Below are 26153 nucleotides of genomic sequence, written 5' to 3' on the forward strand. Positions count from 1 at the left end.
TGACTTTAAAGACTGTTTCCCTGTGACTCTGGGTGACAGTGACTTTAAACACTGTTCCCCTGTGACTCTGGGTGACAGTGACTTTAAAGACTGTTCCCCTGTGACTCTGGGTGACAGTGACTTTAAAGACTGTTTCCCTGTGACTCTGGGTGACAGTGACTTTAATCACTGCTCCCCTGTGACTCCGGGTGACACTGATTTTAAGCACTGTTCCCCTGTGACTCTGGGTGACAGTGACTTTAACCAGTATTCCTCTGTGACTCTGGGTGACAGTGACTTTAACCACACTGCTCCCTGTGACTGAGTGGAGTATGAGACATCATGTGGAGCATGTTTCATAGTTCTTGGATATTTATTTATTCGTTTTGGGACAATCTCCTTTGGTACCTCCAAAAATTGTAAATTTGCTGGGAACCCTGGACTCGGTGAAAGCATTGAAAATTTCTGGTCTCTGGGATTGAGATCAACATTTTCGATTAATTCAGGGAAAATAAAAGGTGTTTAATGGATTTATTTATGTCTAAATTTGAATTAACCTGTCTGCAACCTTGAGGGAATCTCTCTAATTCTGCCCTTTCCCCTCGCAGCGTCCCTGATCTTGGATGAGGAAACTGCTCATCTAAAACTTAAGTTGTCTGATGATAAGAAGAGTGTCAGATGGACTGGAATCAGTAACAGTCTCCCTGAAACCGAGAGGAGATTTTCTGACCATCCTTGTGTGCTGGGATCAAAGGGATTCACAGAGGGGAGACATTACTGGGATGTGGAGGTGACTGGGAATGGCAACTGGAGTGTGGGAGTCGCTGCGGATTCAGATAGTAGGAAGGGACTGATCGAGCTGAAACCTGAGAATGGATTCTGGACCATTGGGTGGAAGGAAAATCTGCTGGTAGTGAACACCTCCATCCCATCCGACCTTCCTCCCAGTAACTTCCCCAAGAGGGTTGGTGTTTACCTCAATTACAATTCTGGAAAAGTTTCATTTTATAATGCAAATTCAAAGTGTCATCTCTATACTTTCTCTGTGGAAAAATTTGAAGATAAACTTTACCCGTTATTACATACTGGGGAAAATGCGTGTCTTAAAATCTGTCCCAGGTCAGGTAAACGTTTCTAGCATCCAAAGTATTGCAAATCTGCAACCTCATAAAATGGTGATAAAATTGGACATGTGTCGGGGATGCAAAACAGACACATTGACACGCGTTACATGCTCTGCACTATAATAAGTGTCATTAATTTGAGTAGATTTGAATCTCAGGTCTGTGAGATGAAGGGCAGAACTGATGCACTGCAGCAACTCACCAAGGCTCCTCCGGCAGCACCTTCCAAACCCACGACCATCTGGAAGGACAAGTGCAGCAGATACATGAGAATACCACCACCTGGAAGTTCCACCTCAATGTCCTGATTTGGAAGTATGTCGCCGTTTCTTAACTGTTGCTGGGTCAAAAGCCTGAAACTCTCTTCCTAATTACACCATGGGTGTACCCACAACATATTTATTGCACCATATCTACTTCAAGAAGGCAGCTCACCACCACCTTCGAGAACAATAAGAGAAGGGCAATAGAAACGCTGACCTAGCCAACGACACCACAGCCTGTGACAAAATATAAAAAACAATCAAAAGCTTTCTGATTTGATTCCCTGCCATACTCCTTTGCAACCCTCTCAGTCAAAGGGATGATAATCATAGAAACAAAGAAAATAGAATTAGGAGGAGGCCATTCAGCCCTTCGAGTCTGCTCCGCCATTCATTAAGATCATGGCTCATCATTAAGTTCAATACCCTGATCCCGCCTTCCCCCATATCCCTCAATCCCTTCAGCCCCAAGAGCTATATCTAATTCCTTCTTGAAATTACACAACATTTTGGCCTCACCAACTTTCTGTTGTAGTTAATCCCACAGATTCTGCAGAGGACACAAAAATAGGTGGGACAGTAAGTTGCAATGAGGAAGTAAGAATCTTACAAATGGATGTAGATAGGTTAGGAGATTGCCAAAATGTGGCAGAAGGAGTTTAACGTGGATAATCGTGAGGTCATGCATTTTGGTTGAAAAAAGGAAAGGCAACTTATTATCTAAATGGGGAGAGAGTTTGGGGAGTTCCGATGCAGAGGGATCTGGGTGTCCTTGTGCATGAGTCACAGAAAACCAGCATCCAGATACAGCAGATAATAGGGAAAGCAAATGGAATGTTGGCATTTATAGCAAAAGGAATCGAGTATAAAGGTAGGGAAGTGTTGTTGTAACTATTCAAGACATTGGTAAAACCGCACCTGGAGTATTGTGCATAGTTTTGGTTCCCTTATTCGAGGAAAGATATAGTGGCATTGGAGGCAGTGCAGAGGAGGTTCACTAGACTGATTCCAGAGATGAGGGGTTTGTCGTACGAAGAGAGATTAAACCGTTCAGGCCTCTGCTCTCTCGAGTTTAGAAGAATGAGGGGAGATCAAATCGAAGTATACAGGATTCTAAAAGGTATGGAAAAAGTAGACGTGGAGCAGATGCTTCCTCTTGTGAGGCATTCTAAAACAAGAGGTCATAATCTAGAATAAGAGGTAGCAAATTTAAAACCGATTTGAGGAGAAACTACTTCTCCCAAAGGGTTGAGAATCTGTGGAATTCACTACCCCAGAGTGTGGTGGTTGCAGGAACAGTGAGTAAATTTAAGGAGGCTCTAAGGGAGGGGAGGGCATGCACTCAGTGTCTCCGATCCACTGGGAGACCTCCACAAGTGCCATTTCTTGTCCTGTTGCTGGAGACCAGTTTTTTTTTTCTCAAAAAACATACTTTATTCATAAAATCTCTAATAAACAATACAGAACATTTTGAATTGTTGTGACTGTACATTTCAATCAAAGTTACATATTCACTTGACTTTCTGACATTCAATTGGGATGACATTCCACACATTTCCCTGTTTACTTTACAATTCTTTCGTAAGTATTTACATCGTCGTGTTTCTTTCAATACTTTTGTACATTGGAGTGTTGATGACCCAGACCGAGGGGTTTTACACTGTTACCCTCCCCTCGTGTACATTTGCTGGTAGACCTTACACAGTGGCCTTTCCCCATTGCGCCTTGGCGGCAGCTGCCCCAAGCTTGAGTGCGTCCCTCAGCACGTAGTCCTGGACCTTGGCATGTGCCAGTCTGCAACACTCGGTCGAGGACAATTCTTTGCACTGGAAGATCAGCAAGTTTCGGGCAGACCAAAGAGCATCTTTCACCGAGTTGATGACCTTCCAGCAGCAGTTGATGTTTGTCTTGGTGTCCCCCCCTGGAAACAGTCCGTAGAGCACAGTGTCCTGTGTCACAGAGCTGCTCGGGATGAACCTTGACAAATACCACTGCATCTCTCTCCAGACCTTCTTTGCAAAGGCACATTCCACAAGGAGGTGGGTGACCATCTCATCTCCCCCGCAGCCACTCCAAGGGCAGCGTGCAATGGCGCTGAGCCTTCGGGTGTACATGAAGAATCTGACGGGGAGGGCCCTTCTCACCACCAGCCAAGCTAGGTCTTGGTGCTTGTTTGACAGTTCTGGTGATGAGGCGTTCTGAATGAATGGCACTCGCTCAAGGTCTCTGAGATGAGGGAGATTGACCCCATGTCTAAGGTAACTCAGGAATATGCACATTAAAGTGAGACTAGCTGTATTGCTTTATTATGAAGATTTGCTAAAAAGTGGGAGGGATTCACATTGCAACATCTCGCGAGTTCGAACGTGAACCGTGTAGATCCAGGGAGTGGGATCTCCTGGCTTTTATTGGCCATGCTGTGCCGCAGCGAACTACGTTTCTGCTGCAGTGTGGCCATTAAATCACACTCTATGATTCTAAAATACAAGTGATCAATGTTTTTCATGTTTAACTTTTTATCAGAACCTGGGGCACTTTATGCCTTAAATACCTTTTCTATTTCAGATTTAGCATCCATGGGTTTTGTTTTCATACCATATTATAAATGACATTTCCTGATTAATCTATGAAGCTTGTGTTTTCAATTTGCTTTGCTGTTTTCATAAACTGCAAGGATTCCAAATCATTGGCCAGAATTAACCGGCTGCCCATGCTGGCAGGATCTTCCAGTCCCGCTGACGCCGCCGCGGGTTTCGCAGTGGGATTGGGTGGGGTGGAATCTGTGGGCTGGATTTACTGCTGTTCATGTCGATGGGACATTCCGATCCCATCCCGGCGCACAGGTGTCCCGGTGACGAGTGGTGCTGCCAATGGGGAAATCCCACCCATTGTTCTCAGTGTTCCATCACATTGTTCACTTCCATTTACTGAATTGTCTCCTTTTTACATGCCAATATTGTTGACTATAACAGATGTAAATGTTGCAAACTAATTGTTTTCTATTAAAAGTAACCTTGAAGACTGTTAATTGAATTCAATGGATCAATAAAGAATCTATGATTTGAGTGAAGGATGCTTAAGGAATCAGGGTTTTGAAAGGGAATAGAGAGATATCACATGAGGGCTAATATCTCCCACCAATATTTAAAAAGCCGAATGAATTCACGTCTGCTTCACAGCAAGGCAAAAGATAAAGAACCATCCTGTTGATATGTTTACTGTCTTACCCTTCTATGTCGTAGGTACCCCCATCGCTCTGCAAACATGTACATTTGGCTACCTCAATAGTAGTCTTCCAAAGGTGCAACCTATGTGAATGGATGGCTCGTGGGTGATCTGAATAAATGTCCCATTGAAAGTGAATGAATGGTTTCAGTGGCTGGCTATGGACAGAATGGTTCCAGTGGCTGGCAATATAACCAACCAAACCCCCCCCCCCTCCCCCCCCCCCCAGCAACAAACCCTAGACAACATGGCCTACAGAAACAGGACCACCGTCCCCTTTCCACAGGTCCGCCTGCCCTTACCCCCCCCCCCCCACCCCCCACTGACAGCTTAATTATCGAAGAATTCGATGAACGGCTGCCACCTCTGGAAAGCCCCTGCAGCAAACCCCTCAAGGAGAATTTAATTTTCTCGAGTGTGAGAAATCCTGCCATGTCACTAACTCATACCCCCCCCCCCCCCCCCCGACTTTGGGTGTTCCGAGTCCCTCCATCCTAGTATGATCAGCCTCCAGGCCACCAGGGAGGCAGAGGCCAAGACATTGGCCTCTCTCACCCCCTGGGCTCCCGGGTCTTCCGACAGACCAAAGATCGCCACCTCTGGGCCCGGCACCACCCTCACCTTTAAAACTTCTGACATGAAGTCAGAAAACCCCTGCCAGAAACCCTTCAGCCTCGCACATGCCCAAAACATATGGACATGCTTCTCAGGGCCCCCGCATAGTGCTCACACCTATCCTCCACCCCCTCGAAGAACCTTCTCATCCGGGCCACCGTCATGTCTGCCCTGTGGACCACCTTAGATTGTATCATGCTGAGCCTGGCACACTACGAGGATTCATTGACACGCCTCAGGGTGTCCTCCCATAATCCGGCCTCCAATTCCCCACCCAACTCTTCCCACTTTCTCTTTTTTAATTTAGAGTACCCAATTCAGGGGCAATTTAGCATGGCCAATCCACCTACCCTGCACTTTGGGTTGTGGGGGCAAAACCCACGCAAACACTGGGAGAATGTTCAAACTCCACACGAACAGTGACCCAGAGCCGGTATCGAACCTGGGAACTCGGTGCCATGAGCTTCCCACTTTCTCTTCACCTCCCCTATTGGGGCTCCCTCCCACTCCATCAGTTCCTTGTAGATCTCTGAAACCTTCCCCTCTCCTGCTCCTGTTCTTGACACCACCTTATCCTGTAGCCCCTGGGCGGCCGGAGTGGGAAGGTCGAAACTTGCCTCTGCACAAATTACCTCACTTGCAGATACCGGAACCCAGTCCCACCTGGCAACTCAAACTCCTTCATTTTTCATTTTTCCCAAGCTTGGGAAGCCCGGGATCTCCAAATCTCTCGATCCCTGCCCGCTGCCACCTCCAGATTCCCTATCCAACCTCCCCGGAGTGAACCGGTGATGACCACATAGCGGTGCCCACCCCGACGCCCCCTCCAACCCCATATGCTGCCTCCACTATCTACCAAAATGATCATTGAAAGGATCATCAGCATTGTGGATTTAAAGGAATGTGTTAAGAGAGGCTCTGCAATAGTTTTTCAGCTCCCCACAAAGGTAAACACATGTTCATATTCTATTCCTATTTAAGGAAAGATTAAATGCATGAGAAACAGTTCAGAGAAGGTTTACTGGATTTAATACCAGGGATGTGTTGTGAGGGATGGTTGGAGAGTTTAGGTTTGTATCCACTGGAGTTTAGAAGAGAAAGGTGACGTGATCGAAATCTTTAAGACCCTGAGGGGAAAGGATGTTTCCCCTTGTCGGAGATTCCAGCACTGGGAGTCACTGTTTAAAAATAAAGGGGTCATTCATTCAAAACAAAGGTAAAATAATTTTTTCTCTGAGGGGAGTGAGTCTCTGGAACTCTTCCTCAAAAGGCCCTATGGGGGCCAGAATAGGTCGTGCCCGGGCCCTGTTTGCGCCGTTGTGAAACGCAACGGCGTTCACGATGGCGCGAACACTTGGCCTCCATATAGGAGAATCGCCCCCAGAATTTTTGAATATTTTTAAGACCGACCCAGATAGAAATGTGGTTAACAAGGGGGTGAAAGGTTATCAGGGGTAGGCAGGAATGTGGATTGAAGTTGCAATAAGATCAGCCATGACCTTACTGAATAGTGGAGCAGGCTTGAGCGGCTCCTAATTCAAATGGAGCTGTGGCCGCATGACTTGCTTTGAGATGAGAGAGCAGCAGACTCTCACTCTTAAGACTTAAACCCCCACCTTGTCTGATTCTCCCTCTAACTAATCGCTCACCAGGGACCTTCACTCTCCGTTCCTACATTCAAATATTCCCTAATCGTCCCCTAACCCTGTTGATTATTTTTATTGCTGTGAATTTGCCTCCACGACTAAAAGGGCATGGGACCTAGAGCAGCAAATTGCAATAATTTCTTGAGAATTGTCGTAAATGTCAGCGTTCATGAAAGCGGAGTATCGTTGAAATAGGAAGCGGTTTTATTCAGGAAGTGGTTTTATTCTGGAGTGCTGAGTGCAAATCTGCCTTCCAAACAGAGAAGATTTGATTGAAATGCCAATTACATTTGGTCCCCACATCCAAATCATTGATACAGATTGTGAATAGCTGGGTTCAATGATTGACCCTTGTGATACCCCTCCGCCAAGCAACTGAGAATGGCCTGTTCATTCCTACTCTCTGTTTTCTGTCCATTAAATAGTTCTCTGCCCAAAAGTGGCAATCTTCGGGATATCTGAACAGCCAGAGCTACACAAGGGGAAGAGGGCCAACGCTCTTGCTTTCACTTCCCTAATCGTACGGCAGAAAATCCTGCTCGCCTGGCGATCAGCAGTACCACCCACAGCTGCAGACTGGCTGGCAGACCTGGTGGAATTTCCCCACCTGGAGAAGATCAAATACACCATCCGTAGGTCGGAGGAAGGTTTTCTCAAAGCACGGGAGCAATTTGTCGGCCTGTTCCAAGACCTGATCGAAGCCAACGGTAACTCGAGGGAAAAAATATATAGGAGACGAACGAAAACAGGCAGGAATACACTACTCTGGGGGAGGAAGAGAGGAAGGAACCTGGGGGAAATGAAGGGAACACCACAGAGGGAGAGGGCACAATACCCCACAACCCACAAGGCAGACACAACAGAAAGGAAAGAAAGGGGGGAAAGGCAAGAGCAGAAGCCAGGGGATAGCATATCCTGAATGAAGAGGGAGGATACCAAAGGGGGGGAGGGAGACAGGGGGGAGAAGGGAAAGTTGGGGGGAGGAAAGCAGACCAAAATAGAGGATAACAAGATGTATATTCAAGAACCTCACACACTCTACATATTAAACATAAAATGCAAATGTGCTTAAAATTGAAAATGCCAATAAAATTTCAAAAAACAATAATTCTCAATCCATGACAGTACATTACCCCAAGTCCCACATACACTTGTTTTGCTTACTAGCTCATTTATCGAAAGCCTTCTGAAAATCCAGATACACCACATCCACTGGCTCCCCCTTATCTATTCTAACATCCTCCAAAAATTCTAACATAGTGATGAGCAACCTATGCTAATGAGTGGGCCACATGCGTGGCCCTCCATCTCCGTGGGCCCGAAGATTTAAATCAGGCTTTCTCACTGACTGTAACCCCATATGATTAAATACATTTACCATACACTGAATATTTCACAGTGAGATGCATGGTCGCACAGTGGTTAGCACAGTTGCTTTACAGGGTCAGGTTCGATTCCCGGCTTGAGTCACTGTCTGTGCGGAGTCTGCATGTTCTCCCTGTGTCTGCGTGGGTTTCCTACGGGTGCTCCCGTTTCCTCCCACAAGTCCCAAAGGACATGCTGTTAGGTAATTTAGACATTCAGAATTCTCCCTCTGTGTACCCGAACAGGCGCCAGAGTGTGGCAACTAGAGGCTTTTCACAGTAACTTCATTGCAGTGTTAATGTCTACTGGTGACAATAATAAAGATTCTGATAAAATTATTATGTTGCTTAAAGGCACTCTGTCCTATTGAAACCAACAAGAAACCACACAGGTGGATTCCTTTGAAACTGTTGCAACTTTATTACCCAAATAACTACAGCAAATTCAAACTCCAGTGGGTCTTCCCCCAGGGTCTCTAACATCCCCCTCATTGACCCCCCTAGACAATCTACACACATTTTGCCACCAGACCCCAGTGAGTCTCTCTCCTTCTCCCATCCTTACACTTGGCAGCACGGTAGCACAGTGGTTAGCACAGTTGCTTCACAGCTCCAGGGTCCCAGATTCGATCCTGGCTTGGGTCACAGTCTGTGCGGAGTCTGCAAGTTCCAACCCCGGTTCTGCATGGGTTTCCTCCGGGTGCTCCGGTTTCCTCCCACAGTCCAAAGATGTACGGGTTAGGTGGATTGGCCATGCCAAATTGCCCTTAGTGTCCAAAAAGTTTTAAGTGGGGGTTATGGGAATAGTGTAGATACGTGGGCTTCAGTAGGGTGCTCTTTGTAAGGGCTGGTGCCGACTCGATGGGTTGAATGGCCTCCTTCTGCACTGTATATTCTATGAGTCTCTCTCCTCCCCTCCAATTCCCAGTGAATCTCCTTCCTTCCCCTTAATCCCCATGAATCTCTCTCCCAATCTCCTCAAGTGATCTCTTGATCCACAGCTGGTTTCTCCTCAATTTCCGTGTTCTCCATTGATTCTATCCCCCGATCCCTGGGTGGTTTCCCCAGCGAGTCTCTGCTCCTGATCCCCAACAGGTATCTCTCCCAATCCCTATTCTATCACCAGCAAATCTTGCTAATTCCCACCTTTTTCTTCCAGTCTCTGTGACCTTGAAGAAGAGAGCAGCTGTGTTTCACTTTATCCTCATGCCTGTGTTGGGTATGTCTTGTTCTCTGAGGTGAGGATTCTGCTGGGATAATAATGGTCTCTGCTGTGTGCTTCTTGCATCTGCTGGAATACACTCTGACTCTGCTGGGACATCCAGATCTTTGTGTGATTGATGCTTCTTTCCTCTTCCTGCACTTATGGTCATGAGGAACATCTGGCTCTCACTCTGTGGTGAAAAATGATTCCCCTCGAACCTCTTTCCACTCCATTCCCAGGTATCAAGATGCTTGGTCCAGCTGCTTCACCATTTGCATCCTATCCTTAACTTCCTCAGAGGCAATCAACAGTGGATTGTCAGGGACAGCACTGGCTGGCACTGCTGCCTCATGAGCCGAGGACCCGGGTTCGATCCTGGGCCTGGGTCAATGTCCGTGTGGAGTTTGCACATTCTCCCCGTGGTCTACGTGGGTCTCAACCCCACAACACAAAGACGTGCAGGGTAGGTGGATTGGCCATACTAAATTGCCCTTTAGTTGGAAAAAAAGAATTGGGTACTTTAAATTTTTTTTTTTTAATGGTGGATTGTCATTCCGTAGCGACTTACCAGTGAGTGAATTGGAAAGCGCTCGTCTTGTCCGACCTTCCTGACTAAGGCCGGGTGAGACTGAAGACAGTGAAGCAGTGGGGAATGGGGGTATACAGGCACAGGGGGAATCCAGACATTGGAGGAGGGTGGGGGATCTGGTCATCAAAGACGGGGAAAGTTCTACTACTGCCTGATATGTGGCACCAACAATTTGAACGTGCAAAGGAAATTGCTGGCCGAGACAAGGCAATTGAAATAGCCCAAGTCAGAAAATAGCTGAGAAAGGCCCTTCGGAGCTACAGTGTGTGCAGGAAGGTGAGGCAAATCAACAGTGGAGTGAAATGGCTGCAAAGCATGCACCCAAACTGACAGGTACTGGAGAGGTCCCAGGAGAAGGATCACAGTCAGAAGCAAGGAAGCAAAACAGCGAGGATTTTGACGAACGTTGTAGAAACAGGGGAGATCACCTCCAAGAAATGTGTCACTGTAGGGATTTCATCTGTTTTAGACGCAACAGGAAAGGCCATGTTCAAACATGTTGTTGCGCCAGACACGGTGCACCCCGTTTTTAAAAAAAACACACACCTCCAGTGAATAAAGTGGTGAATAATCCCGAGAGGAATCAGAAATTTAATGGCTGAATGTGGTAAAAGTAAGCAAAGCAGCGCCAATAAAAATAGTCTTTTTTGGCTCACCATTAAGCATGGAGGTCAACCCAGGTGTGTTGGCCACGGAGGTGGGAGAACAAACCTTCAAATGCCTCTGAGGAGCAGTCCAATATTCGAGCCTTAGTAACACAACTAAGTTGCCGAAGTATATCGGGTAGATCCTGAAGATTTTGGGTACAGCGATGACACCAGTGTTGTGTCAGCAACAGGCTGCCCAGTGGAAGGACAATGGCTAAGCCTCATGGAGCAAGATTGGCTGCGTCAGATAAAGCGAAACTGGCTAGGAACTTTCAGGATATCAGATGCCATTTTTTCAGGAAGTCTTGTGCAATCATAAGAATGTGACTCCGAATGAGCTTGACCTAATTCAGGGGTAATCAAGTGGATCGGTGCAGATCTGTCCCATAGAATGGAGAACGGCTCAGACAGGCCCATCATCTTCACCTCTCGACCTCTCACAGACGCAAAATACACTAATTGAAAAAGAAGGCCACAGTTCCACTATTATAACAGATTACAAACCACTGCGAGGGCTCCTCTGTGAGGAAAAGAAAATTCCTCCTGTTGCTTTGGCCAGGACACAGAGATGGGCTTTGTTATTGGCAGCCTATAACTATGTTTTCCAGCATCATCCGGGGACTCAGTTCTCCAACAATAAAGCCCAGAGTCCGGGTCCCGCTCCCCCAAAGTCTGACACCGCCACCTGTACCACCAGCGACTGTCATAGAGTCGCTCAGACTAGAAACAGGCCCTTCTGCCCACCATATCTATGCTGGCCATCAAATACCAATCTATTCTAATCCCGTTTACCAGCACTTGGTCCATAGCCTACTCTGCCATGGTGATTTAAGTGTTCGTTAGATGCTTCTTAAATGTTGTGAGAGCAACTGCCTCCACCATCTTCTCAGGCAGCACGTTCGTTATTTCTACCACCCTCTGGGTAAAAAAATATTCCTCAGGTCCCGTCTAAAGCACTTACTCCTCACCTTAAACCTATGCCCTCTGGTCTTTGCACCTCTGCCATGGAAAAGAGGTTCTTATGACCTACCCTATCTACGCCTCTCATAATTTTGTATACCTCGATCAGATTACCCCTCAGCCTCTGCTCCAGGGAAAACAAACCCAGCCTATCCAGTCTCTTCTCATAGCTGAAACTTTCCATCCCAGGCAACATCCTGGTGAATCTCCTCTGCACCCCCTCCAGTACAATCACATCCTTCCGATGGTGTGGCAACCAGAGCTGTACACAATATTCCACCTGTGACCTAACCTATGTTCTATGAAGTTGTACCAAGGCCTCCCTGCTCCTATATTCTATTCCCCGGCTAATGAAGGAAAGCATTCGGTATGCCTTCTTCACCACCCTGTATACCTGTGCTGCCACCTTCAGGAAACCATGAACTTGTAAACCAAGTTCCCTTTGTTCCTCAATACTCCCGAAGGATCAACCGTTCACTCTGTATATCCTACTCTTATTAGACTCCCAAAATGTAACACTTCACACTTGTTAAGATTAAATTTCATCTGCCTGATTTACCAGCTGACCAATATCAGTCTGTAGCCTAAGACTGTCCTTCTCACTATTAACAACACCCCCCCCCCCCCCCCCCCAAAGTCAGCGGAGTCAATAAGGGGCGGATGGGGGTGGGGGGTGGGGGGGGGGTTGTTGGGGTGTTAGACTATTTTGTGTTCAGAGCAGGCGGGAATAGTGAGAGATGGAGGGATGTGTTACGCACTGAACTATGTTTACATTTGCCTTTGTATAGTTTATAGTTATAAAATCATAAATGCCTTAATAAAATGTTTTTTTTAAAAACAACACCCCCCAAAGTTGATTGTGGCATTAAGCTTTCTGGATACTCTGCTGGTCTCAGCGAAAGTCATCGAAAGTCAAGCGAATGGCTCTAACCGGATGGCAACTTCAACAATTCAGATCAGGCCTTACCTCATCAGAAAAGATGAATTCAGTTGTGAGGATGGAGTTTAGGTCTGGGGTACAACCACAACAAGAGAGCCTCTGCTGCAGGAATGGCACAGTGCACACCCTGGCCAAACTACAATGAAACTGTTGGTCAGGAGCTACATGTGGTGGCTGGGTATTGATGAGGTTATTGAGAATCTGGTTTAACCGTGTGACCTCTGTCAGTCACAGCAAACCTTACCGCCTGCGGCTTACCTGCATCCATGGGAATGACCTGGCCGTCCGTGGACAAGTTACATGTTGATTTTGTGGATCCTTTCCTGGGAAGATTGTTCCTGATACGAACTGACGCCCACGCCAAGAGGCAGGATGTCCAGGATATGGGGATGACAACCTCAGCAACCACCATTGAATCTCTATGTTGCATCTTCTCCATTCAAGGCCTTCCCTGGTTTTCTGATAATGGCACAGCTTTTACAGGGAAGGAACTTCAGCACTTCATCAAAATTAATGGCATCCACCACATTCGAACGGCCCCTTACCACCGGCCTCGGATGGATTAGCAGAAAGAACGGTACAAACATTTGCAAGAAAGAGCCAATCTGATAGACTGTCACACTTCCTCCTTTCATACAATATGAACCCCCACATCAGAGATATTAATGGCCTATCACCTTCAGACTCGCTTAGACCTTGTTCTCCCCAATCTGGCGGGGCGGATGGAGGTGTGGCTAGGCTCCCAAAAGAAGCAGCACAATTTGGTGAAAGGCAGCACATCGCTTAAAGCTGGTGACTAATCTTTGTAAGAAACTTTGCATCTGGCCCACTGTGGCTACCTGGCAAAATTGGGGAAAAATCTGTCTTGTCTCATACCTGATGGACTTATAGGGTAGACGGGTGCGGAAGCTCATGGAGCTTGGAAGGAGCAGAGAGGCCACAACAACAATGACTGAACAGGTGGATACAGCAGGCTTCACCGATGCTCCCGGGATGGAGCCTGAACCGAGAGAACAGCTCCAGGGCCCCAGGTTCGATTCCTGGCTTGGGCCACGTTCTGTGCGGAGTCTGCACATTCTCCCCATGTATGCGGGTTTCCTCCGGGTGGTCCGATTTCTTCCCACAGTCCAAAGATGTGCGGATTAGGTGGATTGGCCATGATAAATTGCCCTTAGTGTCCAAAATTGTCCTTAGTGTTGGGTGGGGTTACTGGGTTATGGGGATAGGGTGCGGGTGTGGGCTTGGGTAGGGTGCTCTTTCCAAGAGTGGTGCAGACTCGATGGGCCGAATGGCCTCCATCTGCATTGTAAATTCTATGATTCTATGACTCTGGGGAATTCAGAAGAAACCCTGCCCCTGGGGGAACTGGAGAGAGGGACACCCTTGAACTACTGGCCGAGTCCTCGAAGAAACCTCCTGCCGTTGACAAAGGCACAACCTCACTGGTTGAGGAACTGGTCAGGGGACTGAGGCAGTCCACTTGGCCTAAAGTGTCCCCTGACAGAGTAACCCGATGAAGGACTGTTCTGGACTGCCCCTTTTTTATGTCTCAGCCTTTCTTGTAAACAGTTAACTGTAAACGACTTCTGGTATACATATGTTGCTGAGGGACTTAAGGGGCAGGGATGTAGTAGCCTGGCCCCTTTAAGGCCAATCTTTCATGGACCACGTGACCGGTTGAGGTGCGTGAACCCCAACTAATGGGGAAAAGAACAGAGGCCTGAGAACAGGGACAGTGTGAACCCAGTAGGCATAGAGTAAAGACCAGTTAGAGAGACCTTTGTGCCTATACATAGTTAACCTTATTGCTGTTGCCAACAATCCCCTTTTGTTATATAAGAAGCCTCCTCAGTGTTGACTCGAGCCACCACACTTTCAAAAGAGAATTGGACGAGCAGCTAAGTAGAAAAATTGGAAGTGTTGCAGAGAAAGGGTGAGGAGTGGGCCCATCAGAGTTTCTTCTACTGGACCCAATGGACTGAACTGACATGATCTGTGCTGTGACCATTCTCTGCTTCAGTGATTCCTCCAGGTCAATTATTGTCAGATCCGGTCTCTCCCTCCATCAGGATCAACGTAGAAACCCTCTTAAATGTGGAAAAGTTCCCATACCTGGGGAGCCACCTCTCCTCGGAGGCGGAGGTCGATCTGGAGATCCATCATCTGACTGTGATGGTGGATGGGAGACTTGCTCCAGCCTCAGCCTTGACTGCAGGAGATCAGCTCAGATACACACGATGCCTCTCTTTGTGCCTTTGGGTAAATGTCTGCAATTATCTCACTGTGCATGTGATATTACTGATGGGTCTCCATTCATTTTTGCAAAGTATGTAGGTGTTTATATGAAATCATTGTCAGAAAACTGTTTTTTTGTAACAATTAGCTGTATGGTATTCGGATTTGCTTTGCTCTCTATGGACAGATAAACGGGGCCATTTCCAACCCTGCTCTCAATGTTGGATCACACTTTTTTTCTCCCACTTGTTGAATGGGAGTTTCAGTATGCGGATGACATCGCCATCTCCACTCAATCAGAATGGAATCATCCTAGATATGCCTGACACCTTCACGGAAGCTTACCAAAGAATCGGCGCTGGATTCTTCTGCCCCGCCCGCGGCATGATTGCCACGGGTTGGGTGCGGACCGTCCATTGACCTCAGGCGGTCGGGTGTGGCTGGAGAATCCCGCCCTCAGTCTCAGCCGCAATCTCAAGAAGACTCAAGTCATTTACCAACCCACCCCAGAGCAGGATCCGGCCTCTCCCTCCATCAGGATCAATGGAGAAACTCTCCTAACTGTAGAAAGAGCCAGAAGAGAACCAGATTGATAACCAACTAATAGGGACTACAAGACCGGAACCACAAATAACAGGCCTGTATCGGCCTCGCACTTGTCGGTCACTACCAAGTTAAGTTAAGATCTTGGAACTATTGGTGTATAGTGTAACCTTTGATTGGGACTGTGTGATTGAATAACCATAACCATTGTGATTGAATAACCATAACCATTGTGGGCGCGTGAATAAATATTGTTCTGTTTTATAAACTGAGACTCATAGTCATTTGTCCACCGAATACAGGTTAAGACACACTGTGGTTTAGAATATCTCTGAGGCGGAGATCGATGTGGACATCCACCTTTGTATCCAGTCTGTGAATGCCTACTGCGGATGCCTAAGGACGGGAATCTTTGACAACCGTGACATTGATACTGACACCAAGTACTGATACTGATACTGTACAAGGTGGTCATCCTCACAACTCTTCTATATGGCTCAGAAACATGGATTACATACAGATTCCACCTCAAGGCTCTGGAGCGGTAATATCAACGCCGTGTGAGATTACCTGGGAGGACAGTCCTACTAGCATCAGTGACCTTGAAGAGTCAAGTACACCAGCATCGAGGCCACAATCATCCAAAACCAACTCTGCTGGCTGCCAATGTGATTAAGGTGTCAGAGTCCCGACTGCCAAAGCAAAACCTCTTTGCCCATCTCAAGGAAGGTTTCCAAACAGGAGGAGGGCAGAGGAAGCACTTCAAAGACACCCTGATGACTTCCTCAACAAATGCAACATCAATGTCAATGCCTGGGAGACCCTTGCTCAGATGAAACCAACTTGGAGGAACCTCCTGGTGGAAGGGACACAATTCTTCAAGAACACCCAATGGCAAGAGGAGACCCTGAAAAAGAACGTGAGAAAGAAATATCCGCGATCGCGAGTCCAACGTCCGATCCCACCTCACGGAAACACCTGCTAAGTGTGGGGTTGAAGATGCGGCTCTCGGATCGGGTTCATCAGCCACGCAAGGACCCACAGAACCCATGACCAGTAACACTGAGTTTATTACGTGGACAATCATACTCATTAGCGAGTGATCGCCGAAGAAGAATGTCACAGTCCATATTGTCACCTTTTTGCATATCGATTTTTAAAAATTATAATTGATGTAAACATTGTTAAATCATTTTTTAAATTAATTAATGGGATGTGGGTGGTTTTGCTGACTAGGCCAGAATTTATTATTCCTCCTTAAGTGCCCCTTGACAAGGGGGTGCTGAGCTGCCTTCTTGAAGCCCGCTGCAGTCCCTGAGGTGTAGGTACACCCACTGTGCTGTTAGGGAGGGAGCTCCAGGATTTTGACCGGCGACAGTGAAGGAATGGCCAATATATTTCCCAATCAGGATGGAGAGTGACTTGGATGGGAACCTCCAGATGGGGGTGATCCCAGGTATCTGCTGTCCTTGTCCTTCTAGGTGGAGGTGGTTTTGATTTCTACTCAAACAGTAACTGCTTTGAAAATTGCGATAGCCTAAAATATCAATAAATAATCTTTTCTGAGCTCTCTGAGATATTGTATGAAGACTGCATAAGTAGTCAAGGGTTTAAAAAATAAAGAAATAAAAACATATTAGGATTGTGTCGGGTACACATTTTAAACGCCAGATGAATTAATTTTGAATTTACAGCAATGTAAAAGCAAGAGAGTCATCCTGTCCTATGGAGTTACTGGCTTACCCAGGTACAAAGGTGTTATGCACATTGTTTGAAAAACCTATACATTTAACCCCCTCAACAGTAAGAGCATCTGAATGATCTTAAAGTCGCCATAGTCCCAGATGACCATAGGCTGCTTTCCCCATTGAGGGGGAGAGCTAACTAGTGGTAATTTAATCTGAAGGTCACCACACCTCAGGTGAGGGACACGATTGAGAAAGTGGAGGTTTCATGAATAACCTCAGCTGACCCAATGGTTATCCTGAGGCTGCATGACTGCTGGGCAACCCCCATCAATGCCCCAGACCATGTGGTGCAATGGAGCCTACTGATGGATGGGTGCCCCTACGAGGGTGATGACTCTCAGACTCTTCTATAACCAGTGGATATGTTTTCTGGCCTGAGGTTCCCGACACATCATAAACGGTTTGAAGTGAAGACTTTTGTTTTCATTGATGGCGAATCTCTGGACTGGTTTACCTGCACTGCAGTGCTGAAGTCTGTTCACCCTCTACCCAGGGTGACTGTACACCCAAATGTGGCCCAAAGAGACACGGGAACATCAATGACCACAAGGGAACATTAGTGAGCACTCCTTGTCCCATCATTTTTCTGCGAGAATTATTGGCCTTACTCAGCTGTCCAACCAACTGAGCTAAACTGGCCCTCTAAATTAACGCCCAGAGTCTGATGCTCTAAAGGTTACTACACTACCAAAGGTTCCCCTCCCCCTTTAAGAACTGACTGGTGGTGATTTAACCTGAGGGTCATTACACCTCAGGCAAGGGACAAGGTTGAGAAGGTGGGGCTGGTTGAGAAGGCCGGTACAGGAATTGAACCCATGATGTCAGCATCACTCCACAACACAAGCCAGTCAGCAAGTTAACTGAGCTAACCAACTCCCACTTGTTGGTGCCTACTCCAAGTGGCTGGATGTCCAGGGATTGGGAACGACAACCTCAGCAGCCACCATTGAAACTCTGCGTTGCATCTTCTCCATTCATGGCCTTAGTAAGGTATTGGTATCTAATCCATGAGGAGGCAATGATGTCGTGGTATCGCCACTGGACTACTAAACCAGAGACCCAGGGTACTGCTCTGGGGATCCAGGTTCAAATCCCCCCACTGCAGATGGTGAAATTTGAATTCAATAAAAATCTGGAATTAAATATCTAATGATGACCATGAAACCATTGTCGATTGTCATAAACCTAGAAATCTGCTGTCCTCACCTGGCCTGGCCTACATGTGACTCCAGATCCTCAAGGGGCAATTAGGGATGGGCAATAAATGCTGTCCCGGCCTGCGATGCCCACGTCCCACAAATACATTTTAAAAAATGATAATAGCACAGCTTTTACAGGGGAGGCACTTCAAAACTAATGGCATCGACCACATTCGAATGGCCCCTTACCGGGGTTTTAGATGAGCAATTCCAACAGGGGGTTCACCAAATTGATCACTGAGAGGACCACCATGGTGGATTTAAAGGAACTGGTGAGGATGCACTCTGCAAGTGTTTCTGTTTGTGTCTCCTACAACTTTAAGTACCTCTCTATACTTCATTTCTCATCACAGTTGCTTTGAGATACATGTACTGTTTATAAAGTAGAGCAGCAAGCTGGCAGTCACTTACAGGAAAACCCCACATCCTCCCATCCTCTCCCCACCCATCTTCAAAGCAGACTTACACTCTCATCGCTTGGCTTCAATTATTACCGATCGGACCCTCTTCTCCCACTCTGGGTTTTATCTCCAGCTCTCAAAGTGTGGAATCGAGAGCAGCAAATAACAATAATTCCTTGAGGATTGCAGTGAATATCACACTGGAATTACTGCACTGAATGTGTTCAGTAACAGAGCAGGTACATTGAACTTCAAAGTGGTTTGAATCAGGAAGTGCTGAGTGTGAACATGGCTTCCAGTTCGCAGGAGGAGAGTTGGACTGAAGATAAGATTTGCTCCGTTTGTCTTGGTTTCTTCACCGACCCGGTTATAATGCAGTGTGGACATAACTTTTGTCACTTCTGTATCAACCAGTATTGGGAAAAGAAGGATATACAATGTCCAGAGTGCAGCCAAAAGTTTCAGGGAAGAAACCTCAGAATAAATCGGGCCTTAGCGAGTCTGGCTGAGAAAGCTTGACAATTAAAGCTGAATGGGAAAGAGAAGGAAAGTAAACTTCACTGTCAGGAACATTAGGAAGAACTGAAGCTGTTTTGTGAAACTGACAAGAAATTGATCTGTGTGAATTGTGTAGATTCGCGGGAACACAGAGAACACCGCTTCATCCCGATTCAGAAAGCTGTTGAAATCTACAAGGTAAAAGGGAACAGATTGGATCCCCTGATTATCTGATCACATTTTCAGGTCTAACACTTTTATTTTCTGATTTTCTCTCCCAATCCCAGGATGGGGTTAAATCTTCCTTAGATTCTGTCACAGAGAAGAAATCGGCAGTTCTACAAATGGAGACGCAGCAGAAACAGAAGATTTCCCAAATTAGGGGAGAGTATCTCTGAGCTGATTTTAGAAACGTAATTTATTATTTTGTTGTTGCTATGACAGACAGATATTGGCTGGAATTCTCCAGATGTTGGGATTCTCTTTTCCCACTGGCGGTGCTCCCCTGCCCATGAGTTTCTCCCCGGCATGGGCGGTTTCAATGGGAAATCCCATTCACCAGCAGCGGGAAGACAGAATCCGTCTACCAGCGAATGGTGCGCCACCAAGTCTGGGGAATGGTAGAATCCCTCTCATTATTTTTAATGTTTCTTCTGATAGAAACAGTCGAGCAGTCTGCAGAGCCACATCACATCCGAGTTCACTAAAATGCACCAGATTCTCACTGAGAAAGAGCAGCGTTTAATCCGAGAAATCAAGGGAGAAGTGGAACAAGTTCTCAAACCAATGAAGGAAAACCTTTGTGAAATTCAGAAGAAGTTCGCTTCAGGGGAAACTCTCCAAGTTGGAGAACCAGTTGGAACAAAAAGACAGAGTGAGATTTCTGAAGGTGAGGGATGATATTTCAGTTTAGTTCAGTGGATGTTCAGTCACAACATGATCCTCACGAGCCTCCTCCCATCCTACTTCATTTCCCTGTCAATATATCCTTCTGTTCCTTTCTCCTTTATTTATTTCTCCAGCTTCTCCTTAAATGTATCTGTACCTTTCACCTCAATGGGTGTAGTTGAATACCCTCTTCTGGGTTTTGTGGCAGGGCGATGTTTAGTCGGGTGGGAGGTTGCTGGGTGGGCACCCTGCTACCTTACCGCCTCTGCCCTGGTTAATTTGGGTACAGTTGGTTTATCCACCACCAGGTGGGCATGAATTGTCCCCCTGAGGGCTTCATTCCTCTGCCACTGAGTGGAGACAAAAAAACAAATGCTGTTTGGGTATGCTGGTGGCAACTCCTTTAAGATACTCAGTGTGAGACTAAGGGACACAGTAAGAGGGGCTGGAAGTACCAACTGAGACCTGTCATAATATGCACTCACACACTTCATGAGGTAAAGACAGGCAGTGATAAGACACCCAGGTTAGCCAATCAACACACAGGACAGAACACAACCAATCACTAGACAGAACACTAGAGGGGGGCTTCCTACTAGCAGCACCTTCTACACGTGGCTCAGGGCTAGCCTGGTCGAGTTAGTTAGAATTAGCATACTTAGAGGATCAATAACACAACATGGTATCAGGTGTGGGGTCCATGTCATGTTATTGACCTTGGGGTAACACTGACTGCAACTGGATGCAGTAAGACTGGAAAGCAGACACCAAACTTAGACGTTGGTTCAATGCGATTTATTGAACTTCTGTAACAAGGCACATAGCTTGCTGTGGGTTGACACTCTACTATTCTAAGTATGCTAACTCTAACTAACTTGACCAGGCGAGCCCTGAGCCACGTGTAGAAGGTGCTAACTAATATATACACCCTGACTGTCACTACAGTTGTCACCAGTGGAAAGAGACAGAGTGCTGATGCCTCATGTGTTTTATAGTAGGAAGCCCCCCTGGGCAGCATGGTGGCGCAGTGAGTAGCACTGCTGCCTCATGGCGCTGAGGTCCCAGGTTCGATCCCGACTCTGGGTCACTGTCCGTGTCGAGTTTACATATTCTCCCCGTGTTTGTGTGGGTTTCGCCCCCACAACCCAAAGATGTGCAGGGTAGGTGGATTGGACCCGCCTCTTAATTGGAAAAATGAATTGGGTACTCTAAATTTTTTTTTAAAAAGTGCCCAGCTGGCAAGTTACCCGTGCTGGGGTTGCCCTGCCCTTATGAGGTGGGGTGAGGGTGCTCGAGGCTGTAAGTTTGGTCATTGGGAGTGGGGGCATGGGGTGTGGGGAGGGTTGTCCGTAGGCTGCAATGAAAGGGTTGCGAGATCGGGTGGTATTTAAAAATGGGGTCCCGATCTCTTCCTGTACTGATGAGAAACAGCCCGCAAAATACACCCAAAACGGGACTCTGTTTCTTCCCCCCACCATAAATCATGCCAATGTGAGAGTCATTTCTGCTTTCTGGATATGGACAGTCCTTCTCCGTCAACTCAATTTGTGTTTTACTTATTTCAGGAGGAAATATCTCGGAAGAGGAGGTAGGACACGAACTTTACTGAAACCTAGTGCAAGTTGGTAAAATTACTCAGCAAAATGTTTCTGGTCAATTTATAATCAACTCTTTAATATTTACAGGTTTAACGACCTGGATAATGAGCTGTCACTGGCCCTTTACCGATTCCAGTGTGGAGAGAAATGCTGGATGTCATTAACTCTGGTAAAACTCATAAGTTCCCTTAACCTGAGCCATATATGGCATCATTTGAATTGTACATACAAATATCAAAGTGAATGTGTGCTCTCATTTTTTTCTGAATGTATTTTATGACAAACATGTATCAAAACAGGTTACAGCAAATAAACATCCCGGGAAACATAACTCCCCCCCTGCGCCGAACAGCTCCTCCAACACGGTCACAAACATTCCCCACCTTTTCTCAAACACCCCTGCTGAGCCCCTTAACTCATACTTTATCTTCTCTAACCGCAGGAAATCGTACAGGTCACCCAACCAAGCTGCTACCCCCAGTGGCGCTGCCGACTGCCACGCCAGCAAAATTCGGCGCCATGCAATCAGAGACATTGGCCTTCTTCCTCTCCATGAGCTCCGGCTTCTCTGAAACGCCAAATATCGTCCACCTCTTCCTCCACTATCCGGGCTAAGACCGCGAACACACCACCCAGAATCTTTCCAATTTCTCGCATCCCCAAAACATGTGCGTGTGATTCGCTGGCCCCCGCCCGCTACGCCCTGAATCAACCCACTCATTCTCACCCGAGTCATATGCGCCCGGTGCACCACCTTAAACTGTATCAGGCTCATCCTTGCACAAGAGGAGGTCCCATTTACCCCACTCAGTGCCTCACTCCATACTCCCCAATTGATCTCCCCTCCCAGCTCTCCTTGATCTTCACCACCTGCTCACCTACCTGCACCCCCAGCCACTTGATGAGTGCTGTTTAATGGCGGCGGCTTGGTCACGGCCGTCAGCTGGAGAGCCAGTGTAAGTTCCGTGATGCATCTTTTAGGGAAGGCCTGTTGAAGCAACAGCCACCCAAGCAGTTGACAGCAGCAGGTCTGCCCCTGGATTGAAGACCTCGAGACGGAAGACCCACCTGCCAAGAGCTGCTGGGCCACCATTGGTTGCGTTACCAGGGTGGTGCTGGCTGCTGCTGGAAGGAGATCCAGACAATGGTGGACCCAGGTGAGTGAAGACAGGAGTGGAGTTTGTCAGGTAGATGTCACAGGGAAAGGGCACGGCGGCAGCAAGGGCAGGAAATGGGTCTTCGCAGGCCCCCTCACATACCCAACCCTCTTCCCGATGCCTGGATCCAATATCAGTGAGTGTCTTTGAGAATGTGATCGTTCCCTCGGAGCACTCAAGCAACTATGCATGGTTTGCTTGTTCTGCTCCCCACATGGTGAACCCCCCCTTTCCCCCTCCACCCCCCCCCCCCCCCCACCCCGTTACCCCCTCTTCCACTTGCTGGGCTGAAGCCAGCGGTTGTTATTTGCCCATTTAAGTGCCTCAATTGACAGATTCTTGGAAAAACATCCACAGGCAGTCACCCCCATGGATTTATCAGGGTGGAGGCAGGAAGGTGGTAGGGTCCCAACACCCCACTTCTCCCCCCTCCCTGACCAAATGCCTGCTCAGCCACCAAACCTGCCAGAGGAGAGGCCATCACATTTCACCCAGTATTTACAAGCACTCAGTTACAAAGGAAGGTAGCGATAAATGTCTCTCAAAGGAAGTAAGTCCTATTTATGTACCAAATTCACCTTCTAAAAATGATTGCCTTCAACTGGTCAGATGAAACTGTCAGATTCCTAAACGTCATCACTACAGGAACTCTAATGCAGATCAGTATCTGTCTCCAGGACCCATCGATATTTTTCAAACTTCGGCAAGTGCCAACCCGAGTGCCTATCCCACTTGAACCTTTCCTCCTCTACAATACTCAGACTCCTGGTACATCTCCAACTTGTGTGACCATGACCATCTCCATGACCAAGGTTAGGATAGGAAGCCTGGGAATGAGGCTTTGTCTGCCTTTTGAGGGAGGAGGAGTGCTGAGGGGGATGGAGTCAGCTGGTGTTCACTGTGGACCTGGATTGCAATCCAAAGAATGAGGAACAATATAGCACAGGAACAGGCCCTTCGGCCCTCCATGCCTGTACCGGTCATGATACCACCATTGGCCAAAACTCTCAGCACTTCCTAGTGCCGTACCCCTCTATATCCATCCTATCCATGTATTTGTCAAGATGCTTTTTGGAGGCCGTTAATGTATCTGATTCCACAACCTCCCCTGGCAACGCGTTCCAGGCACTCACCACCCTCTGTGTAAAAAAAACTGCCTCGCACATCTCCTCTAAACTTTGCCTCACGGACATTAAATGAAATGAAAAAAATGAAAATCGTTTATTGTCACAATAGGCTTCAAATGAAGTTACTGTGAAAAGCCCCGAGTCGCCACATTCCGGCGCCTGTTCGGGGAGGCTGGTACGGGAATTGAACCATGCTGCTGGCCTGCCTTGCTCTGCTTTAAAAGCCAGCTCTTTAGCCCTGTGCTAAACCAGCCCCCTGGTGCCTGCCCATCCACTCTATCCATGCCTCTCATGACCCCTCAACCTCCGTCGTTCTAATGAAAACAATCTGTGTCGATTCAGCAACTCCGCATAGCTGACACCCTCCAGATCAGGCAACATCCTGATAAGTCTCCTCTGCAAAATGTTACCAAAGCCAATTTTCTCAATTATCTCAAGAAAACATTGAACTCAATGTTTCACACCATCTACCAAATATATTCTAGTCAGTGTTCAGAAGTGTTCATTAATTTTAATGGGAAAATGTGATGTCCTTTCTGCACATTTGTATTAGTGTAACTGTCTGTAGGTTAAGGGTGCCTGAGGAGCTTTCTCCAGCACATGATGTAGTGGTTTCAATGGGAAGAGCCAGCCTTGTAATTTATCGGAAGTGGAAATATGAGTGCAGGTCCACAGATCCTTAAAAGTGGCAGTACAGGTGGACATGGTGGTAAAGAAAGCAGATGGCATTCTTGCCTTCATTGGACGGGGCATCGAGTATAAAAGTTTGCAAATTATGTTACAGTTATATAGAACGTTGGTTAGGCCACATTCGGAATACGGTGTCCAATTCTGGTCACTACACCCTAAAAGGACGTGGAGGCTTTGGAAAGAGTGCAGAAAAGGTTTACCAGGATGTGGCCTGATATGAAGGGTATTAGCTATGAAGAGAGATTGAATACACTGGGATTGTTCTCCCTTGAGAGACAGAGGCTGAGGGGCGACCAGATAGAAGTTTCTAAAATTATGAGGGGTAATAGATAGGGTGAACAGTTGGAGGCTTTTTCCGAGGGCGGAAATGACGATTACAAGGGAGTACAAGTTCAAGGTGAGGGGGGATAGGTTCAGTGGAGATGTGCGGGGGGAGTTTTTTTATACAGAAGGTGGTGGTGGCCTGGAATGCACTACTAATTTAAGTGGTTGAGGCAGATACGTCAGCAACCTTTAAGACTTATCTAGACACATGAACAGATGGGGTATGGAAGGATACAGGCAGTTGGTCTAGATAGGACACATGATCGGCGCAGGCTTGGAGGGTGGAAGGGCCTGTTCCTGTGCTGTTCTTTGTTTTGTTCTTATTAGTTACATTTTTTAATTCATGAATGTGAGAGTTGCTGATTAGGCCTGCGTTAATTGCCCCACCCATCATTGTCCTTGAACAGAATGGCTTGGCAGGCCATTGGGTTTTTATGACAATCGACAATGGTGTCATGGTCAACATCAGATTTTCTAAAAATAGAATTCAAATTTCATCATCTGTGGTGGTGGGGCTTGAACCTTGCTCCCCAGAGAGCAACTCTGGGTCTCTGGATGATGAGGCTAGTGATAGATAATATCACTGCACCACCGCCTTCCCCACAGCCAGAGCATGAATCTCCAAAAGTAAAATCTTGTAGTTGCTGGAAATTCAAAATAAAAATAAAAATATAATCTGGAAATGTTCAGCAGTCCAGGCAGCATCTGTGGGAAGGACTTTCACATTTCAGACCAATGATCTATCATCAGAAATGAAAAAGTTAGGAATATAATAGTTTTAAACAAACAAAAGGAAGTTGGTGGGTGGTAAGCAGATCACTCCCTTTATAGCAAGTCGGGCGCAACGAGGCTGGTAAATTGCGCCCAATATTTCCAAGTTTGCTGACAACCCAAAATTAGGTGGGGATGTGAGTGGTGAGGAGGATGTTAAGAGTTTCAAGGTGCCTTTGAAAAGTTGAGAGTGGGCAAATGCATGGAAGATGCAATAAAACGTGGCCAAATGTGAAGTATACACCACGGTAGGTAAAACAGAATGACAGTATTGTTTAAATAGTGATAGATGGTGAAATGTTGATGTACAATGGAATCTGGGTGTCCATGTACACAGGTGATTGAAAGAAAGCATGCAGGTGCAGCAAGCAGTTAGGTAGGCAAGTGGTATGTTGCCATTCATTGAGGATTTGAGTAC

The 26153-nt window shown here is 46.9% G+C and overlaps 1 protein-coding gene across 1 annotated transcript in view; it reads left to right on the forward strand.

Annotated features, from left to right (window-relative positions):
* Window positions 1-26153, forward strand: part of LOC140389154 (uncharacterized) — a 181570-nt gene that overhangs the window by 38194 nt on the left and 117223 nt on the right. Inside the window, exons 8-14 of the mRNA XM_072473313.1 lie at window positions 588-1116; window positions 9376-9454; window positions 19468-19568; window positions 19994-20069; window positions 21634-21656; window positions 21754-21835; window positions 22648-22823. Coding sequence (XP_072329414.1) covers window positions 588-1116; window positions 9376-9454; window positions 19468-19568; window positions 19994-20069; window positions 21634-21656; window positions 21754-21835; window positions 22648-22823 — 1066 coding nt within the window. The remainder of the gene's footprint in view (window positions 1-587; window positions 1117-9375; window positions 9455-19467; window positions 19569-19993; window positions 20070-21633; window positions 21657-21753; window positions 21836-22647; window positions 22824-26153) is intronic.

This window comes from Scyliorhinus torazame, chromosome 14 (genome assembly GCF_047496885.1).
Source record: "Scyliorhinus torazame isolate Kashiwa2021f chromosome 14, sScyTor2.1, whole genome shotgun sequence".
Lineage (NCBI taxonomy): Eukaryota > Metazoa > Chordata > Chondrichthyes > Carcharhiniformes > Scyliorhinidae > Scyliorhinus > Scyliorhinus torazame.